The sequence below is a fragment of the Bombina bombina genome, chromosome 11 (genome assembly GCF_027579735.1).
Source record: "Bombina bombina isolate aBomBom1 chromosome 11, aBomBom1.pri, whole genome shotgun sequence".
NCBI classification, from domain to species: Eukaryota; Metazoa; Chordata; class Amphibia; order Anura; family Bombinatoridae; genus Bombina; species Bombina bombina.
The window spans coordinates 16,986,470-17,006,507 of NC_069509.1; the positions used below are offsets into that span (position 1 = coordinate 16,986,470).

At 37.5% G+C, this 20,038-nt stretch overlaps 1 protein-coding gene across 1 annotated transcript in view; it reads left to right on the top strand.

Annotated features, from left to right (window-relative positions):
* Positions 1-3,388: 3,388 nt before the first annotated feature.
* The window catches only part of LOC128642503 (uncharacterized), a 62,062-nt gene continuing 45,412 nt past the window's right edge, over positions 3,389-20,038 (top strand). The window contains exons 1-2 of the mRNA XM_053695283.1: positions 3,389-3,753; positions 6,186-6,309. Of these exons, the coding sequence (XP_053551258.1) occupies positions 3,438-3,753; positions 6,186-6,309 (440 nt within the window). The 5' untranslated portion in view covers positions 3,389-3,437. The remainder of the gene's footprint in view (positions 3,754-6,185; positions 6,310-20,038) is intronic.

Here is a 20,038-nt window from a genome sequence, read left to right on the forward strand (position 1 = left end):
TTGTGTGGGTATTTAGCAGTAGGAATAAGCACTACTGATAGTAGGTACACAGAGCAGGTCTGTATTCTGTCATGTTTCTTGTGTGGGTATTTAGCAGTAGGAATAAGCACTACTGATAGTAGGTACACAGAGCAGGTCTGTATTCTGTCATGTTTCTTGTGTGGGTATTTAGCAGTAGGAATAAGAACTACTTGATAGTAGGTACACAGAGCAGGTCTGTATTCTGTCATGTTTCTTGTGTGGGTATTTAGAAGTAAGAATAAGCACTACTGATAGTAGGTACACAGAGCAGGTCTGTATTCTGTCATGTTTCTTGTGTGGGTATTTAGCAGTAGGAATAAGCACTACTTTATAGTAGGTACACAGAGCTGGTCTGTATTCTGTCATGTTTCTTGTGTGGGTACTTTGCTTTAGGAATAAACACTACTGATAGTATGTACACAGAGCAGGTCTTTATTCTGTCATGTGTCTTGTGTGGGTATTTAGCAGTATGAATAAGCACTACTGATAGTAGGTACAAAGAGCAGGTCTTTATTCTGTCATGTTTCTTGTGTGGGTATTTAGCAGTAGGAATAAGCACTACTGATAGTAGGTACACAGAGCAGGTCTTTATTCTGTCATGTTTCTTGTGTGGGTATTTAGCAGTAGGAATAAGCACTACTGATAGTAGGTACACAGAGCAGGTCTGTATTCTGTCATGTTTCTTGTGTGGGTATTTAGCAGTAGGAATAAGCACTACTGATAGTAGGTACACATAGCAGGTCTGTATTCTGTCATGTTTCTTGTGTGGGTATTTAACAGTATGAATAAGCACTACTGATAGTAGGTACACAGAGCAGGTCTTTATTCTGTCATGTTTCTTGTGTGGGTATTTAGCAGTAGGAATAAGCACTACTGATAGTAGGTACACAGAGCAGGTCTTTATTCTGTCATGTTTCTTGTGTGGGTATTTAGCAGTAGGAATAAGCACTACTGATAGTAGGTACACAGAGCAGGTCTGTATTTTGTCATGTTTCTTGTGTGGGTATTTAGCAGTAGGAATAAGCACTACTGATAGTAGGTACATAGAGCAGGTCTGTATTCTGTCATGTATCTTGTGCGGGTATTTAGCAGTAGGAATAAGCACTACTGATAGTAGGTACACAGAGCAGGTCTGTATTCTGTCATGTTTCTTGTGTGGGTATTTAGCAGTAGGAATAATAACTACTTGATAGTAGGTACACAGAGCAGGTCTGTATTCTGTCAAGTTTCTTGTGTGGGTATTTAGCAGTAGGAATAAGCACTACTGATATTAGGTACACAGAGCAGGTCTGTATTCTGTCATGTTTCTTGTGTGGGTATTTAGCAGTAGAAATAAGCACTACTTTATAGTAGGTACACAGAGCAGGTCTGTATTCTGTCATGTTTCTTGTGTGGGTATTTTGCTTTAGGAATAAATACTACTGATAGTAGGTACACAGAGCAGGTCTTTATTCTGTCATGTTTCTTGCGTGGGTATTTAGCAGTAGGAATAAGCACTACTGATAGTAGGTACATAGAGCAGGTCATTATTCTGTCATGTTTCTTGTGTGGGTTTTTAGCAGTAGGAAAAAGCACTACTTGATAGTGGGTACACAGAGCAGGTCTTTATTCTGTCATGTGTCTTGTGTGGGTATTTAACAGTATGAATAAGCACTACTGATAGTAGGTACACAGAGCAGGTCTTTATTCTGTCATGTTTCTTGTGTGGGTATTTAGCAGTAGGAATAAGCACTACTGATAGTAGGTACACAGAACAGGTCTGTATTCTGTCATGTTTCTTGTGTGGGTATTTAGCAGTAGGAAGGAATAAGCACCACTGATAGTAGGTACACAGAGCAGGTCTATATTCTGTCATGTTTCTTGTGTGGGTATGTAGCAGTAGGAATAAGAACTACTTGATAGTAGGTACACAGAGCAGGTCTGTATTCTGTCATGTTTCTTGTGTGGGTATTTAGCAGTAGGAATAAGTACTACTGATAGTAGGTACACAGAGCAGGTCTGTATTCTGTCATGTTTCTTGTGTGGGTATTTAGCAGTAGGAATAAGCACTACTGATAGTAGGTTCACAGAGCAGGTCTGTATTCTGTCATGTTTCTTGTGTGGGTTTTATAGCAGTAGGAATAAGCACTACTGATAGTAGGTACACAGAGCAGGTCTGTATTCTGTCATGTTTCTTGTGTGGGTATTTAGCAGTAGGAATAAGCACTACTGATAGCAGGTACACAGAGCAGATCTGTATTCTGTCATGTTTCTAGTGTGGGTATTTATCAGTAGGAATAAGCACTACTGATAGTAGGTACACAGAGCTGGTCTTTATTCTGTCATGTTTCTTGTGTGGGTATTTAGCAGTAGGAATAAGAACTACTTGATAGTAGGTACACAGAGCAGGTTTGTATTCTGTCATGTTTCTTATGTGGGTATTTAGCAGTAGGAATAAGCACTACTTGATAGTAGGTACACAGAGCAGGTTTGTATTCTGTCATGTTTCTTATGTGGGTATTTAGCAGTAGGAATAAGCACTACTTGATAGTAGGTACACAGAGCAGGTCTGTATTCTGTCATGTTTCTTATGTGGGTATTTAGCAGTAGGAATAAGCACTACTTGATAGTAGGTACACAGAGCAGGTCTGTATTCTGTCATGTTTCTTATGTGGGTATTTAGCAGTAGGAATAAGCACTACTTGATAGTAGGTACACAGAGCAGGTCTGTATTCTGTCATGTTTCTTATGTGGGTATTTAGCAGTAGGAATAAGCACTACTTGATAGTAGGTACACAGAGCAGGTTTGTATTCTGTCATGTTTCTTATGTGGGTATTTAGAGGTATAAATAAACACTACTGATAGTAGGTACGCACAGAGCAGGTCTGTATTCAGCTCAGAGGTAAGCAACAACACTAACTGAACTAACTGCAAAAACTAACATAAAGAAGATGTCTGTTGATCATAGAGTTCCCTCCCAGCTCCAGAGTGTCTTTTCTTAAAGTAACAGTATACCACAATACCCAAAACTCTCACCCTTCATTAGCCTGTGCCATCAACATGAGCCACTGAACAGTCTGACACGCTATAGAGTAAACATAGTTTTACAACATATACATCACTCAGCTGGTAAATCCTTTAAATGCAATATTGTAGTGTCAGGGAAGGAGTTCACTCATGAGACATGGTTATACTCAGATCGGTGTATATACTCAGTAGATATTTATTTTTTATTATAAAATACCTTAACTGGTTTGAAAAATAATTTATTGTTTTCATTGGTCTCTGAGTGTAATCACCTATTTACTAAACGTGGGTGTTTTCTATGTTACAAATGCACAAATTTCAGTTTCACTTTCTTTCTATAGCAGCTATAGCAAGCAAACACATTGTGACTCATCTTGTAGATAATATCATAGCTAACAGCAACTGAGCTATGGAGGATTTGAACAAACTTAGAAATGAGATCTTAGATTTTCAGATAAAAGAATTATCAGGTGTGACGAGGGTCTTGTTGCAGGTATTTGGCTCAGCTGGGCACGGCAAGTCATCCTTCGTTAACTCCATCAGTTATGCCCTTATTGGTGGTAATTTTAAGACAACTGCACCAGTGGCCTCTGGGTCAGAAGCATTTGGTGGGCTGACTACAATAAGGCACTCGTACAAGCTCACTGATCTAATCACCGCAGTAGACAACCGAGGCTTTGGGAAGATGGACAGCTACGAGACTCAGGAAATTTATGCCCAACTAGGTAGGTACAAACTCAGGTTCAAGCAGATGATCACCATTCATACATAGATATATTAACCCTTCCCATGCCTTAAAGGGACAGTTTAATCAAAATGTAATCACCCATAACATCTTTGTTGCAAGTGACAATCATTACAGTGTTCTTTCACAAATTGCTGCAACATTGTGCATTAGAAGATATAAAAAGCTACCCATGCAACATGCTATAGAGAGATTACCTGGTCAGTACACAAGCATATTTATATCTCTTCATATTTGACCACAACAGAATTGTTTCTTAGGTTATATTTGTGGAATTAAGAATTATTTTTTAACTAAAAGCCTTAGTTTTAAACCCCATAATAAGATTTATAGAGTATGCAACTCATTAGCAATGCAGTGCTTAATTGCTTATGTGCACAATGTGTATATATAAACATGTATTGTATGTGCAGACCTTTTGTAATGTAGTGCTTAATTGCTGATGTGCACATATAAACATGTATTGTGCGTGCAGACCTTTTGTAATGCAGCAATTCATTGCTGATATACAATGTGTATATATAAACATGTATTGTGTATGCAGACCTTTTATAATGCAGCGCTTAAGTACTGATATATACTGTGCATATATAAACATGTATTGTGTGTGCAGACATTTCGTTAATCCAGCACTTAATTGCTGATATATACTCAGGGCAGGACTGGGATAAAAAATTGGCCCCGGCATTTTAGGGCAAAGATCCCGGACCCCGCCACAACTATAATAAATTGTTTACCCCCTAAACCGCCGCACCCGGAGCCCACCGCCACCTACATTACATTTATTAACCACTGTCCTGCCCCCCACTACACAGCCGCCACCTACATTAAACTCATTAACCCCTAAACCGCCGCTCCCGGACCCCGCCGCAACAAAATTAAATGTTTAACCCCTAAACCGCCGCTCCCGGACCCCGCCGCCACCTATATTAAACTTATTAACCCCTATCCTGACCCCCTATACCGCCGCCACCTATATTAAACTTATTAACCCCTAAACCTAAGTCTAACACTAACACCCCCCTAACTTTAATATTATTTTAATAAATCTAAATAAAACTTACTATTATTAACTAAATTATTCATATTTAAAAATAAATGCTTACCTATAAAATAAACCCTAAGATAGCTACAATATAACTAATAATTATATTGTAGCTATTTTAGGATTTAATTTTATTTTACAGGCAACTTTGTATTTATTTTAACTCGGTACAATAGTTATTAAATAGTTATTAATGTGTATATATAGCCTTACAGCAAAGAAAGGGGGCGCTAGTGATAATACAGATAATAATGTTAATCTATATACTCTTTTAAAAAATACAGATTAGTAATTGTGTTTACAATACAAATAGCTAAAAAATAAAATAAAAATCAAATACAACAAAATAAAATCCTCTCTAAATGAGAGAAATCTAAATATAAATTCAAAATCAAGGCAAAAATAAGTCCTTTTCAAAACCAAGTGGAAAAGCCCTGTGGTGGCTGCCTCCTCCTCGCCGACTGGTCCGGGTATAACTATGAGGAATAGAAGAAAATAGAGGGGCGCCTCATGTGTAGGATCAACAGATATAAAAATCAGTAATAATAGTAGTAGAGCCAAATGGGTACTCACACACTTCACAAGCACACCAATGTGCTGGTAGTAGCAGGCTGCAGATTCAAATAGGTGTGGCAGCTCACCTCTCAGGTAGTACTGTGATGCTGGAGATGGAAAAGGAGACACAGAAAAAAAGCACTACATGTGCAGACTGTTAAAAATATAACTGACAATATTTTCAGTGGTACAGATGGTTACTCACATACTCCATGAGCACACTTATGTGCTGGTAGAAACAAGCTGCAAATTTTAGGCAGGTGTAGCAGCTCACCCCAAATCAGATTTCTTGATGCTGTAATCAAATGGCTCCAATAGGTAACACAAAGTCCCAAAAAGGTAGAGAGACTCTTATGTATCAGCAGGGCAGTAGGTAGGTAAAGATATCCACTCAAAGGCGTATTTCCAGTAAAATACAAATATTTATTAAAAACAAAAGTTAAAAAACACAACAGAACAATTGCTGTGTTGGGTGGATAAAAAAAGGGGTTAACAATTACCCCAATAATGCAACGCGTTTCTCGGTTTTGCACCGTTTCATCAGGCATATAATTGTTTTGTTGTGTTTTTTAACTTTTGTTTTTAATAAATATTTGTATTTTACTGGAAATACGCCTTTGAGTGGATACCAGCGTTGTCTTAAGGGTGCGCTGGGAAAAAAAGCAGCGTTAGCTACGCGGGTCTTTACCGACAAAACTCTAAATCTAGGCGTTTATTTGGCCATCCCTGTCCACATAAATAAATGTGCTGCTGTTGGCTTGTATCATTAGCACTAAATACTACTGCCTAAATTTTCAAAAATCTTTTTTCAGCTAATATTCTTCCTTTGGATGAACCAGTGCAATGGAGTGATACCTCTTTTGCAGACACTTTGAAGAAAGTGTATGGAGCACAGTTACTGAGTGAAGACCTTATTGTCCCTATATATGTCTACAGGTGAGATGTTTTTAGTTGTGTTGTCATTTATTTTAACTCCAATATGTCCTCAATTATTTCACTTCCAAAATTCTGTACTTTAACATTCCCAGGACATTAACAGCATCAAGCAGACCTCTGAAATGGTGAACCTGATTGAGAGCTTAAAGAACTCATATTTTATTTAGAAAAGATAGTGTAGTTGAAATGTTGTTGTTTTTTCTGAATTTGAGGAGCCTAGGTCATAAACAAACAAAAGAAAAATATTTGTTTTCTACAAAATGTTTTAACCCTTATGTAAACAGAAAAAGAAAAAGCCTTAAACTAAAACGTGTAAACAATCTTATAAATATTATCCCAACTAACTAACAGAAGTGATGGTGCACACTTTGGTTATAAGTTTTAAGTTATAAGGCATTTTGGTGATCTTCTCCCACTCAAGGTAATGTGACCATATTTCCCAGCATACTTGTGTAAAATACTATTGGCCAGATTACGAGGGAAGAGCTGACAGTTATGGGATAGCGATAAGGGGTTTATCATGGGCGTTTGCGCTCATCAGGTTTGCCGCTGGTATTACAAGTTGAAAGCAAACGCGATCGCTTGAGCTCAACCGCAATTTACGCTAGAATGATTGCCCCGTCCTCAGAATTCTGGTTAAGTGTTTTGTGAAACAAAAAGATGCACAAAACACATGAAAAACAAATTACAAAGTTAATTTACACTGATAATAACACTATCTAATAAAAATATATATTTTTTAAATTGCACACAAAAGTTATAAAGGCTCAAAGATATTAGGAGGGATACTTATCAAGCCGTCAACTGCAAATACGCTGGAATTCCACAGCATAATTGTAACGAGATTGATTCCTCTTAGTTATCAAACCCTACAGACCGGCAAAAGTTGAAATCTGTGACGTAACATACAACCCGCCGGTCTCAGTCCGACACAGATCGATGCTTACGTCACTACAGATGTTCCAAATGCAAATTCGGCACAATCTGACTACGTTTGCTAGTTAACAACTTTCTAACAGGTACGCTCGCCACTATTCCGGCCCAGCGTACTTGGTTCTCAATTTAATGTAATTTTAGTATAACATTTAAAATTTTAATGTAATTTTAGTATAACAGTTAGGGTAGGTTAATTATTAGTTTAATATAGTTTAATTTAAATCTAAAGGTAAGTTTAAATTTATTATAAGATAGGGATGAGTTAATATTTAATGTACAGTTAGCGGGTTGTTAGGTTTAGGGGTTAATAGGTTCATTTAAATTATGGCGATATGGGGGGCTGGCGGTTTAGGGGTTAATAGGTTTATTAGAGTTGCGGTGGGCTCCGGGAGCTGCGGTTTAGGGGTTAATAACTTTATTTCGTTGCGGCGGTGTCAGGGAGCGGCGGGATAGGGGTTAAACAGTTTAGTATAGTGGCAGTGTTTAGTGACAGTATACAAATAAAGCTGGGAAAAAGCCAAAGAGCAGCGAGATCGATGACTGTTAGTTAACAACAGTCTGCTGCTCATCGCCCCGTACTTGGTGCGCGACTTTTTGACAGTTTTTGTTAAATTTGGAGAATGTATTCAGGTCCGCTGCAGCGATGTTAGGCCATGTCAGGCGAGTGTATTGGTGCCGTCGAATGCAAGTAAGTTGACGGCTTGATAAGTAGGCCTCTAGGTCTCAAAATATCAGTGGAAAAAAGCAGGCATGCATATATATATATGTGTGTGTGTATGTGTGTACATATCAGTGGCATATTTAGGTTTTGTGCTGCCCTAGGCACTCAAAATTCTGCTGCCCCCCACCCCCCCAAAAAAAAACAAAAAAAATCAAAAAAATGTTTTAGGCCTCTTTTCCTCTTAATATTTTTTTGGGTTAGTGCGTAAAATGATTTGCTTGGTTTTTTTTTTCATAACAATTCAAAAGCAAATGGGCTTTCAAAACACTTGCATACAGGTGGGTTGAATTAAATGCATCTCATACAAGGGGAGAGGGAAAGAAGGGAGGAAAATAAAGGAGTGGAAGAAGGGAGCAAGGGAGAGAAAGAAGGGAGGGAGGGAGGGAGAGAAAGAAATAAGCAAGGGAGTTGAGGGAGGGAGGGAGGGAGGGAGGGAGAAAGGGAAAGGAGGGAGAGAGGAAGAGAGGTAAAGAAGAATACCCTTTGATACAATCACTGCCCTTCACATGCAGCAACATACAGTAATAATCATTATTCATGTAATTAACTCCTAGATTACGAGTTTTGCGGTAAGAGGGGTGCGGTGCTAATTTGCACGTTATTCTCACCACTCACTTCCCTACAGCGCTGGTATTACAGGTTTTTATCAACCCGGCGTTAACAGACAAGAAGTGAGCGTAGAGCAAAATTGAGCTCCATACCGTACTCCAATACCAGTGCTGCTTAAGTCAGCGGTGAGCTGGTCGTATGTGCTTGTGCACAATTTCCCCATAGACATCAATGGGGAGAGCCAGCTGAGAAAAAGTCTAACATCTGCAAAAAAGCAGCGTCAAGATCAGTAACGCAGCCCAATTGATTCCTATGGGGAAACACATTTTATATTTACACCTAACACCCTAACATAAACCCAGAGTCTAAACATCCCTAATCTTACACTTATTAACCACTAATCTGCTGCCCCCGACATCGCCGACACCTGCATTATACTTATGAACCCCTAATCTGCTGCACCCAACATCGCCGACACCTACATAATGTTATTAACCCCTAATCTGCCACCCCCAATGTTGCAGACTACTATAATAAACATATTAACCTCTAAACCACCGCGCTCCCGCCACGCAAACATTAGTTAAATATTATTAACCCCTAATCTGCTGCCCCTAACATCACCACCACCTAAATTATACATATTAACCCCTAATCTGCTGTCCCCAACGTCGCCGCCACTATTCTAAATTTATGAATCATAAGTCTAACCCTAACCCTAACACCTCCTAACTTAAATATAATTAAAATAAATCTAAATAAAAATTACTCTCATTACCTAAATAATTCCTATTTAAAACTAAATACTTACCTATAAAATAAACCCTAAGCTAGCTACAGTATAACTAATAGTTAGGTTTTATTTTTATTTCACAGGAAAGTTTGTATTTATTTTAACTAGGTAGAATATTATTATTATTATACTTTATTTATGAAGCGCTAACATATTCCGCAGCGCTGTCCATGGATACAATTCATTTAAATAAAACAATACAAGACTTGTAAGAGACAAGACAAATTTTACAAACACATACAGGAGGGATTGATGGCCCTATTCCCGTGGGAACTTGCAATCTAGAATAGTTACTAAATATTTATTAACTATTTACTAACTACCTTGCTAAAATAAATACAAATATACCTTTAAAATAAAACCTAACCTAAGTTACACTAACACCTAACAGTACAATTAAATACATTACCTAAATTAAATACTATTAAATAAATTAAATACAATTAGCTAAATTACAAACAAAACAAAAACACTAAATTACAGAAAATAAAAAACAAATGACAAGATCTTTAAACTAATTACACCTAATCTAATAGCCCTATCAAAATAAAAAAGCCCCCCCCCAAAATAAAAAAAAACCCTAGCCTAAACTAAACTGCCAATAACCTTTAAAAGGGCCTTTTGCGGGGCATTGCCCCAAAGAAATCAGCTTATTTACCTGTCAAAAAAATACAAACACTCCCTCAACAGTTAAACCCACCACCCACACAACGAACCCCCCAAATAAAACCCTAAATAAAAAACCTAAGCTCCCCATTGCCATGAAAAGGGCATTTGGATGGGCATTGCCCTTAAAAGGGCATTTAGCTCTATTGCTGCCCAAAGTCCTAACCTAATAATAAAACCCACCCAATACACCCTTAAAAAATCCTAACACTAACCACCGAAGATTCACTTACCGGGAGAAGTCTTCATCCAAGCGGCAAAATGTCCTCAACGAAGCCGGCAGAAGTGATCCTCCAGACGGGCAGAAGTCTTCACCCAGACAGCGACTTCTATCTTCATTTTTCCGACTAGGTGTAATTAGTTTAAAGATCTTGTAATTTGTTTTTTATTTTCTATAATTTAGTGTTTGTTTGTTTTTGTAATTTAGGTAATTGTATTTAATTTATTTAATAGTATTTCATTTAGGTAATTTATTTAATTGTAGTGTAGTGTTAGGTGTTAGTGTAACTTAGGTTAGGTTTTAATTTACAGGTAAATGTGTATTTATTTTAGCGAGGTAGTTAGTAAATAGTTAATAACTATTTAGTAACTATTCTACCTTGTTAAAATAAATACAAACTTGCCTGTAAAATAAAAATCATCCCTAAACTAGATACAATGTAACTATTAGTTATATTGTAGCTAGCTTAGGGTTTATTTTATAGGTAATTATTTAGTTTTAAATGGGAATTATTTAGGTAATGATAGTAATTTTATTTAGATTTATTTTAATTATATTTAAGTTAGGGGGTGTTAGGGTTAGACTTAGGTTTAGGGGTTAATAAATTTAGTATAGTGGCGGCGACGTTGGGTGCGGCAGATTAGGGGTTAATAACTAATGTAGGTGGCGGCGATGTTAGGGACAGCAGATTAGGGTTTAATAATATTTAACTAGTGTTTGCGAGGTGGGAGTGTGGCGGTTTAGGAGTTAATATATTTATTTTAGTGGCGGTGATGTCGGGAGCGGCAGATTAGGGGTTAATAATTTTATTTTTGTGTTTGTGATGCAGGAGGGCCCCGGTTTAGGGGTTAATAGGTAGTTTATGGGTGTTAGTGTACTTTTTAGCACTTTAGTTATGAGTTTTATGCTACGGCTTTGTAGTGTAAATCTCATCATAACTACTGACTTTAAAAAGTGTTAGAAATCTTGACGGGATAGGGTGTACCGTTCACTTTTTGGCCTCCCAGGACAAACTCGTTTTACCAGCGCTATCAGAGTCCCATAGAAAAAAGCCTTTACAAAATTTGCAAGACTCGTAATACCAGCAGGCATGAAAAAGCAGCGTTAGGACCTGAATACCGGCATATCACAAAACTCGAAATTTAGCCGTTGACTTTTTAAGTGTCCGGTAACTATTTACTCTGTGATTCATGAATGCAGAGAAAGCTAGCTATTTGTAGCTAACATACATTAGCACTGATAGTTTATGATTAGACATCACATGAATGCTGAGAAAGCTAGCTATTAGTAGCTAACATACATTAGCGCTGAGAGTTTATGATTAGACATCACATGAATGCAGAGAAAGCTAGCTATTAGTAGCTAACATACATTAGCGCTGAGAGTTTATGATTAGACATTACATGAATGCAGAGAAAGCTAGCTATTAGTAGCTAACATACATTAGCGCTGAGAGTTTATAATTAGACCAAACATGAATGCAGAGAAAGCTAGCTATTAGTAGCTAACATACATTAGCACTGAGAGTTTATGATTAGACATCACATGAATGCAGAGAAAGTTAGCTATTAGTAGCTAACATACATTAGCACTGAGAGTTTATGATTAGACATCACATGAATGCAGATAAAGCTAGCTATTAGTAGCTAACATACATTAGCACTGAGAGTTTGTGATTACACATCACATGAATGCAGAGAAAGCTATTAGTAGCTAACATACATTAGCGCTGAGAGTTTATGATTAGACATCACATGAATGCAGATAAAGCTAGCTATTAGTAGCTAACATACATTAGCACTGAGAGTTTGTGATTACACATCACAAGCTGATCTAAGCAGTGCACAGACACATCCAGTCTGTTAGTTACTAAAGACCTGCAATAAGCACTGCGCTCGCAGACCCACCACAGCTGACAAGGGGAGGCAGCATATCGGCACAAGGTCTTCTTCTCCAGCCTCACTTTGTAAGCATTTCCCTGGGCAAGTTACTCACCAAGAACGCTTACTTTTCAAAAATGCCGGCGGCTCTAAATGAAGCAATGGTTTAAAGGGGCACTGCATGTAAAGAGCGACCTTAAATCAGCGCACGTGCCTGGTCTTCTCTCTAAATGCCTGCACTTTATAGCTCCCTGTACTGTGTGCTGGCTTTTAGAGAGAGGATAGGGCAGATGTGCAGCCCCTCCCAAATCTGCTGCCCTAGGCATCAGCCTTGTTGGCCTAGGCCATAATACGCCCCTGGTACATATGTATTTATATGTGTATATATGAATTTACAGACATTTCAACATATAAATACACATGTACAGATATAGATATATATATATATATATATATATATAAATATATATATATATATATATATATATATATATATATATATATATACTATGGCCTCTAGTAATCAAGCCGTTGACTTTCTTGCATTCGACGGCACCAATACGCTCGCCTAAGATCGCCTAACATCGCTGCCACGGACCTGAGAACGTTCGCCAAAATTATCAAGAAAGCTGTTAAAAAGTTGCGCACCAAGTACGGAGAGATGAGCAGCGGACTGTTGTTAACTAACAGTCATTGATTTTGCTGCTCTTCGGCTTATTCACAGCTTTCTTGCTACCCTGTCACTAAGCACCCACACTATACTATAGTGTTTTACCCCCTATACCACAGCTCCCGGAGCCCACCGCACCTAAATAAAGTTATTAACCCCTAAACCGCCGCTCCCGGATCCCACCGCAACTAAATAAAATGTTTAACCCCTAAACCGCCGCTCACAGGCCCGCCGCCACGTACATTAAATTTATTAACCCCTTATCTCCCGCCCCCAACGTCGCCGCCACTATATTAAACTTATTAACCCCTAAACCTAAGTCTAACCCTAACCCTAACACCCCCTAACTTAAATATAATTTAAATTAATCTAAATAAATATTCCTATCATGAAATAAATTATTCCTATTTAAAACTAAATACTTACCTATAAAATAAACCCTAAGCTAGCTACAATATAACTAATAGTTACATTGTAGCTATTTTAGGATTTATTTTTATTTTACAGGCAAGTTTGTATTTATTTTAACTATTTAATAACTACCTAGTTAAAATAAATTCAAAAGTACCTGTAAAATAAAACCTAACCTAAGTTACAATTACACCTAACACTACATTATCATTAAATTAATTCCCTAAATTAAAATAAATTAATTACAATTAAATAAAATTAACTAAAGTACAAAGAAAACACTAAATTACAGAAAATAATAAAATAAATACAAGAATTTTAAACTAATTACACCTAATCTAATCCCCCTAATAAAATAAAAAAAGCCCCCCAAAATAATAAAAATCCCTACCCCCCCAACATTATAACCCCCCACCCACACACCCAACCCGACTCTAAAACCCACCCAATCCCCCCTTAATAAAACCTAACACTACCCCCCTGAAGATCACCCTACCTTGAGACGTCTTCACCCAACCGGGCAGAAGTGGTCCTGCAGAGGGTCCGAAGTCTTCATCCTATCCGGGCAGAAGAGGTCCTCAGAAGGGCAGAAGTCTTCATCCAAGTGGCATCTTCTATATTCATCCATCCGGAGCGGTGCGGGTCCATCTTCAAGACATCTGACGCGGAGCATCCTTCCAGGCCGACGACTACCCGACAAATTAATATTCCTTTAAATGACATCATCCAAGATGGCGTCCCTTCATTTTCGATTGGCTGATAGAATTCTATCAACCAATCGGAATTTAGGTAGGAAAAATCCTATTGGCTGATCCAATCAGCCAATACTATTGAACTCACATTCTATTGGCTGATTGGAACAGCCAATAGAATGCAAGCTCAATCCTATTGGCCGATTGCATCAGCCAATAGGATTTTTCCTACATTAATTCCTAATGGCTGATAGAATTCTATCAGCCAATCAGAATTCAAGGGACAACATCTTGGATGATGTCATTTAAAGGAATATTCATTTGTCGGGTAGTCGTCAGCCTGGAAGGATGCTCTGCGTCGGATGTCTTGAAGATGGACTCGCTCCGCTCCGGATGGATGAAGATAGAAGATGCTGCCTGGATGAAGATAGAAGATGCTGCCTGGATGAAGACTTCTGCCCATCTGGAGGACCTCTTCTGCCCGGATAGGATGAAGACTTCGGACCCTTTGGAGGACCACTTCTGCCCGGTTGGGTGAAGACGTCTAAAGGTAGGGTGATCTTCAGGGGGATAGTGTTAGGTTTTATTAAGGGGGGATTTGGTGGATTATAGAGTAGGGTTGGGTGTGTGGGTGGTGGGTTGGGATATCGGGCAGCAGCGAACATGAGCTTTCAGACTCCCATTGATTCCTATGGCATCCGCCGCCCTAAAAAACAGGTAAACTGGGCCGGAATAGTGGCGAGCGTATCTGGTAGTTTTTTGATAACTTCCAAAAGTAGTCAGATTGTGCCGAACGTGCGTTCGGAACATCTGGAGTGACGCAACCATCGATCTGTGTTGGACTGAGTCCGGCTGATCGTATGTTACGTCACTATATTCTACTTTTGTCGGTCTGTAGGGTTTGATAGCTATGGCGAATCAGGCTCACCACAAATACGCTGCAGAATTCCAGCGTATTTGCGGCTGACAGCTTGATAAATAGAGGCCTATAAGTGCATTGGAGCACTTGGCGTTAAGTAGATGAAAACATGTAAATTCATAATTATGCAATATTCATATTTTATAAAGTGTTATACTGTGTATTTACTGTAAATATTTTGCTTCCAATGTTCTGCAAATAGCAGAATACGTTCTATGTATTTATAAATAGATATTCCTTTATGTATATATATATATATATATATATATATATATCAGTACCTAAACCTTTATATAATCGGGTATATATATTGTACCAAAATACCATCAGATATATCTAGAAATATTTATTTATGGATAAATAGAACATATTCTTTTAAATAAACAACATCAGAATGTAAAATATATATATTTTTATATCGGGTTAGTGCACATGAGAAAATGCGGTCGGCTTTGAGAGGAAGTTGGGTTTTTTTCTACATTTTTTTTCCTTTGACTTGTATGGTTCAGCTTTTTACGCTCGTTGGGTTAGCGCATGAGTGAAAAAAGTTTACTTTTAACTCATAATATGAGCACAACCCAATTTATGTAAAAAGAAAAAAAAATGAAATAGCGCTCCATGTGTAATCTGGCCCTATGTGTTAGTAGTCAAAGTTCCCACTGCCCATAGTGAACGTAGCACATTACTTAGTGCTCACTTTTATATGGGGACTATAGGTGAGGTATTTCTGTGGACTTAAAAGTAAACTTTACTAAAAATCTATGCTTTCCTCCTCGTTATGAAAAAGCAACCACTATAGGGACACAACGAGACAAGCAAAACATTTGGCTAGATTATGTGTTTTTGTCGGTAAGGCTTGCGGGGCTAACGAGCAGTTTCAGCTCACTGCTCACCTACAGTAACGCTGGTATTATGGGTCTTTTAAACCCGGCGTTAGCCGCAGAAAAGTGAGAGAAGAGCAAAATTTTGCTCCACATCTAACCTCAATACCAGCACTGTTTACGGTAGCGGTGAGCTGGCTAAACGTGCTCGTGCACGATTTCCCCATAGGAATAAATGGGGCAGAGCCGACTGAAAAAAAAACTAACACCTGCAAAAAAGCAGCATTCATCTCTTAAAGCAGCCCCATTGATTCCTATGGGGAAATACTTTTTATGTCTACACCTAATACCCTAACATGAACCCCGAGTCTAAACACCCCTAATCTTACACTTATTAACCCCTAATCTGCTGCTTCCGACATCGCTGACACCTACCTTATATTTATAAACCACTAATCTGCCGCCCCCAATCTTGCTGCAACCTACCTACAATTCTTAACCCCTAATCTGCCGCTCACAACGTTGCCGCCACTAAAATAAAGTTATTAACCCCTAAACAGCTGTACTCCCGCATTGCAAACATTAGTTAAATATTATTAACCCCTAATCTACCGTCCCTAACATCGCCAACACCTAACTACACTTATTAACCCCTAATCTGCCGCCGTCAACGTCGCCGCCACAATAACAAATATATTAACCCCTAAACCTAAGTCTAACCCTAACACCCCCTAACTTAAATATAATTTAAAATAATATAAATAAAACTTATTATTAATTACTAAATAATTCCTATTTAAAACTAAATACTTACCTATAAAATAAACCCTAAGCTAGCTACAATATAACTAATAGTTACATTGTATCTGGCTTAGGGTTTATTTTTATTTTACAGACAAGTTTGTATTTATTTTAACTAGGTACAATAGCTATTAAATAGTTATTAACTATTTAATAGCTACCTAGCTAAAATAAAGAAAAAATTACCAGTAAAATAAAAATAAACCTAAGTTACAATTACACCTAACACTACACTATAATTAAATTAATTCCCTAAACTAACTACAATTAAATACAATTAAATACAATTATCTAAATTAAGAAAAAAAAACACTAAATTACAGAAAATAATAAAATAATTAAAAAAAATTAAAACTAATTACACCTAATCTAATCCCCCTAATAAAATAAAAAAGCCCCCCCAAAAAATAAAAATCCCTACCCTATACTAAATTACAAATAGCCCTTAAAAGGGCCTTTTGCGGGGCATTTCCCCAAAGTAATCAGCTCTTTTACCTGTAAAAAAAATACAATACCCCCCCAACATTACAACCCACCACTCACACACCCAACCCTACTCTAAAACCCACCCAATCCCCCCTTAATAAAACCTAACACTAAACCCCTGAAGATCACCCTACCTTGAGATGTCTTCACCCAACCAGGCAGAAGTCCTCAACGAAGCCGGGCGAAGAGAAGTCTTCATCCTATCTGGGCAGAAGAGGTCCTCCAGGCAAGCAGAAGTCTTCATCCAGACGGCATCTTCTATCTTCATCCATCTGGAGCGGAGCGGGTCCATCTTCAAGACATCCGACACAGAGCATCCTCTTCCTTCCGACGACTAAAAGTAAATGACGGTACCTTTAAGTGATGTCATCGAAGATGGCGTCCCTTCAATTCCGATTGGTTGATATAATTCTATCAGCCAATCGGAATTAAGGTAGAAAAAATCCTATTGGCTGATGAAATCAGTCAAGAGGGTTGAAGTTCAATCCTATTGGTTGATACAATCAGCCAATAGGATTAAGCTCGCATTCTATTGGCTGTTCCAATCAGCCAATAGAATGCCAGCTCAATCCTATTGGCTGATTGGATCAGCCAATAGGATTTTTTCTACCTTAATTCCGATTGGCTGATCTTGGATGACGTCACTTAAAGGTACCGTCATTTAGTGTTAGTCGTCGGAAGGAAGAGGATGCTCCGTGTCGGATGTCTTGAAGATTTACCCGCTCCGCTCCGGATGAATGAAGATAGAAGGTGCCATAAGACAACATAGAAGGTGCCGTCTGGATAAAGACTTCTGCCCATCTGGAGGACCTCTTTTGCCCAGATAGGATGAAGACTTCAGGTCGTCTGGAGGACCACTTCTGCCCAGTTGGGTGAGGATGTCTCAAGCTATCAGAAAAATATCAAAGCGCCAACAATAGAGGCAGGGTCTTAAGCTCAAATGCAATATTTATTACAATAATAGTTTAAAATAATATCATTCCTTTGCTGATAAAATATAAAATATAAAACAAATATCAGTTTACAAAAGTAATCTCTTCTTATTTAAAACTTGACCGTAAATTATAATTGATGATAAAAATAGTTATAAGCAACGTGGGTTGACAACTCCAATTAAATACAATAAATTAAAAGTACTTAGATAATTCCCTCATGGATCCATGTTAACAGTCTTAAAATTGTAACTGTGTTGACAGTGAGCTTGATAAGCAAGGTGAACCAAATAAATCTTTTTCAAGTTTTAGGATTTGCTAATTCACCAATCAGTTAAGTGGTTTGAACTCCAGATTCTAATTCCCCCTCTAGTTTTGGGGTATACCTTTGTTAATAGAATAGGCTCCTATTCAAAACAATAGCTAAAAACGATGTAATGGTCTACCACAATTTTAACAGAACTGGTTAAGCTTAAAACACAGTAATCCTTACATTGCCATTAGAGGTACTTTTACAAGTATATTTGCTCAGCGGGTTACCGCTATTGCTCAGCGGGTTACCGCTATTTGATAGGTTTAAAATTCAACATGAAAAAAATATATTTGCGGCGTGTATATATTTAACTTGGTGCAATAAAAAAAATGTGCCAATAGATTTGACCGTGTGCAAAATATTCCACTGTGACAAACAAAAAATAATAATAATGGTGATAGTTTCAACAACCACTGAAAATTCAAAATAAAACAAAACTAACACAAATTTAAACTATGTGTTTAACTTAGATTTTTCTCTGTGAACATAAACTTAAAAATATATTCAAATTTGAAATTAGTGACAATTGAATCCCTTCTCCTTTTCTGTGCTGCTTTTCAAAATGTCAATAAAAAATGTCAGTAAGAAAATGTGCTATAATAAAATAAACTAATTCCTCCAAAGGTTTTAGACCTTAGTCCCCAGTTTGTTTGGATTAGTCCCCAGATGGGTACACGATCCCAAGGCCAGTGAAGTTACTAATAATCCTATTCAGTTCGTATGTGTGTTGGTTTTCCTGTGTGTTTGCAATTGTGTGCGGCTCGATTCCTCAACTTCTTAGGTGTTTGCAATTCTGTGCAGCTCGATTCCTCTCTTAAAACAGAAAAAACAATAGTGCAGATTGCCAAATAAAATTCCTAGTGTAAGAGATACATTTACCAGCCAACGCGTTTCGGTCGTTAGTCGACCTTTCTCAAGGCTGGTTTTATTTCATAAGCCAAGGTGTTTTTATACCTTATTGATTCTGACCTTGTTCTGGTCCCGGAAGTAATTGCCTTAACTCTCCGGTTCTTTTCAAATGTCATATTAGTCGGTATTGCTATTAAACTCCTTGGTGATCTTTTTCTTTCGTTCTACCTAGTTTAGTCTAAATGTTTTATTTGTTTAAACCTCTTGTACCCTAATTTTGGTTTCCCAATTTTTGATCCTTTCTATTGGCTAATCGAAATTTCCTTTTCTTAGTTTGTGATTGGCTAGTATTGGGGGGGTGTAGTGTATAATTCTTCCTGTTACAATTTTAGACTGTTAACATGGATCCATGAGGGAATTATCTAAGTACTTTTAATTTATTGTATTTAATTGGAGTTGTTGCTTATAACTATTTTTATCATCAATTATAATTTACGGTCAAGTTTAAAATAAGAAGAGATTACTTTTGTAAACTGATATTTGTTTTATATTTTATATTTTATCAGCAAAGGAATGACATTATTTAAATGAAACTATTATTGTAATAAATATTGCATTTGAGCTTAAGACCCTGCCTCTATTGTTGGCGCTTTGATATTTTTCTGATAGTTTGATTATTTGTATATTGACCACTAGCGGTCAATTTATCTTAGCCGAGGGTCAGTATCAACAGGCGCTAGGTGATCTTTCTGTCAATTCTGAGGATGTCTCAATGTAGGGTGATCTTCAAGGGGTTAGTGTTAGGTTTTATTAAGGGGGGATTGGGTGGGTTTTAGAGTAGGGTTGGTTGTGTGAGTGGTGGGTTTTAATGTTGGGGGGGGTATTGTATTTTGTTTACAGGTAAAAGAGCTGATTACTTGGGCTATTTTTAATTTAGTGTATGGTAGGGCTTTTTTATTTTGTGGGGCTTTTTTATTTTATTAGGGGGGTTAGATTAGGTGTAATTAGTTTAAAAAAATTGTAATTATATTATTATTTTCAGTCAAGAGGATTGAAGTTCAAACCTATTG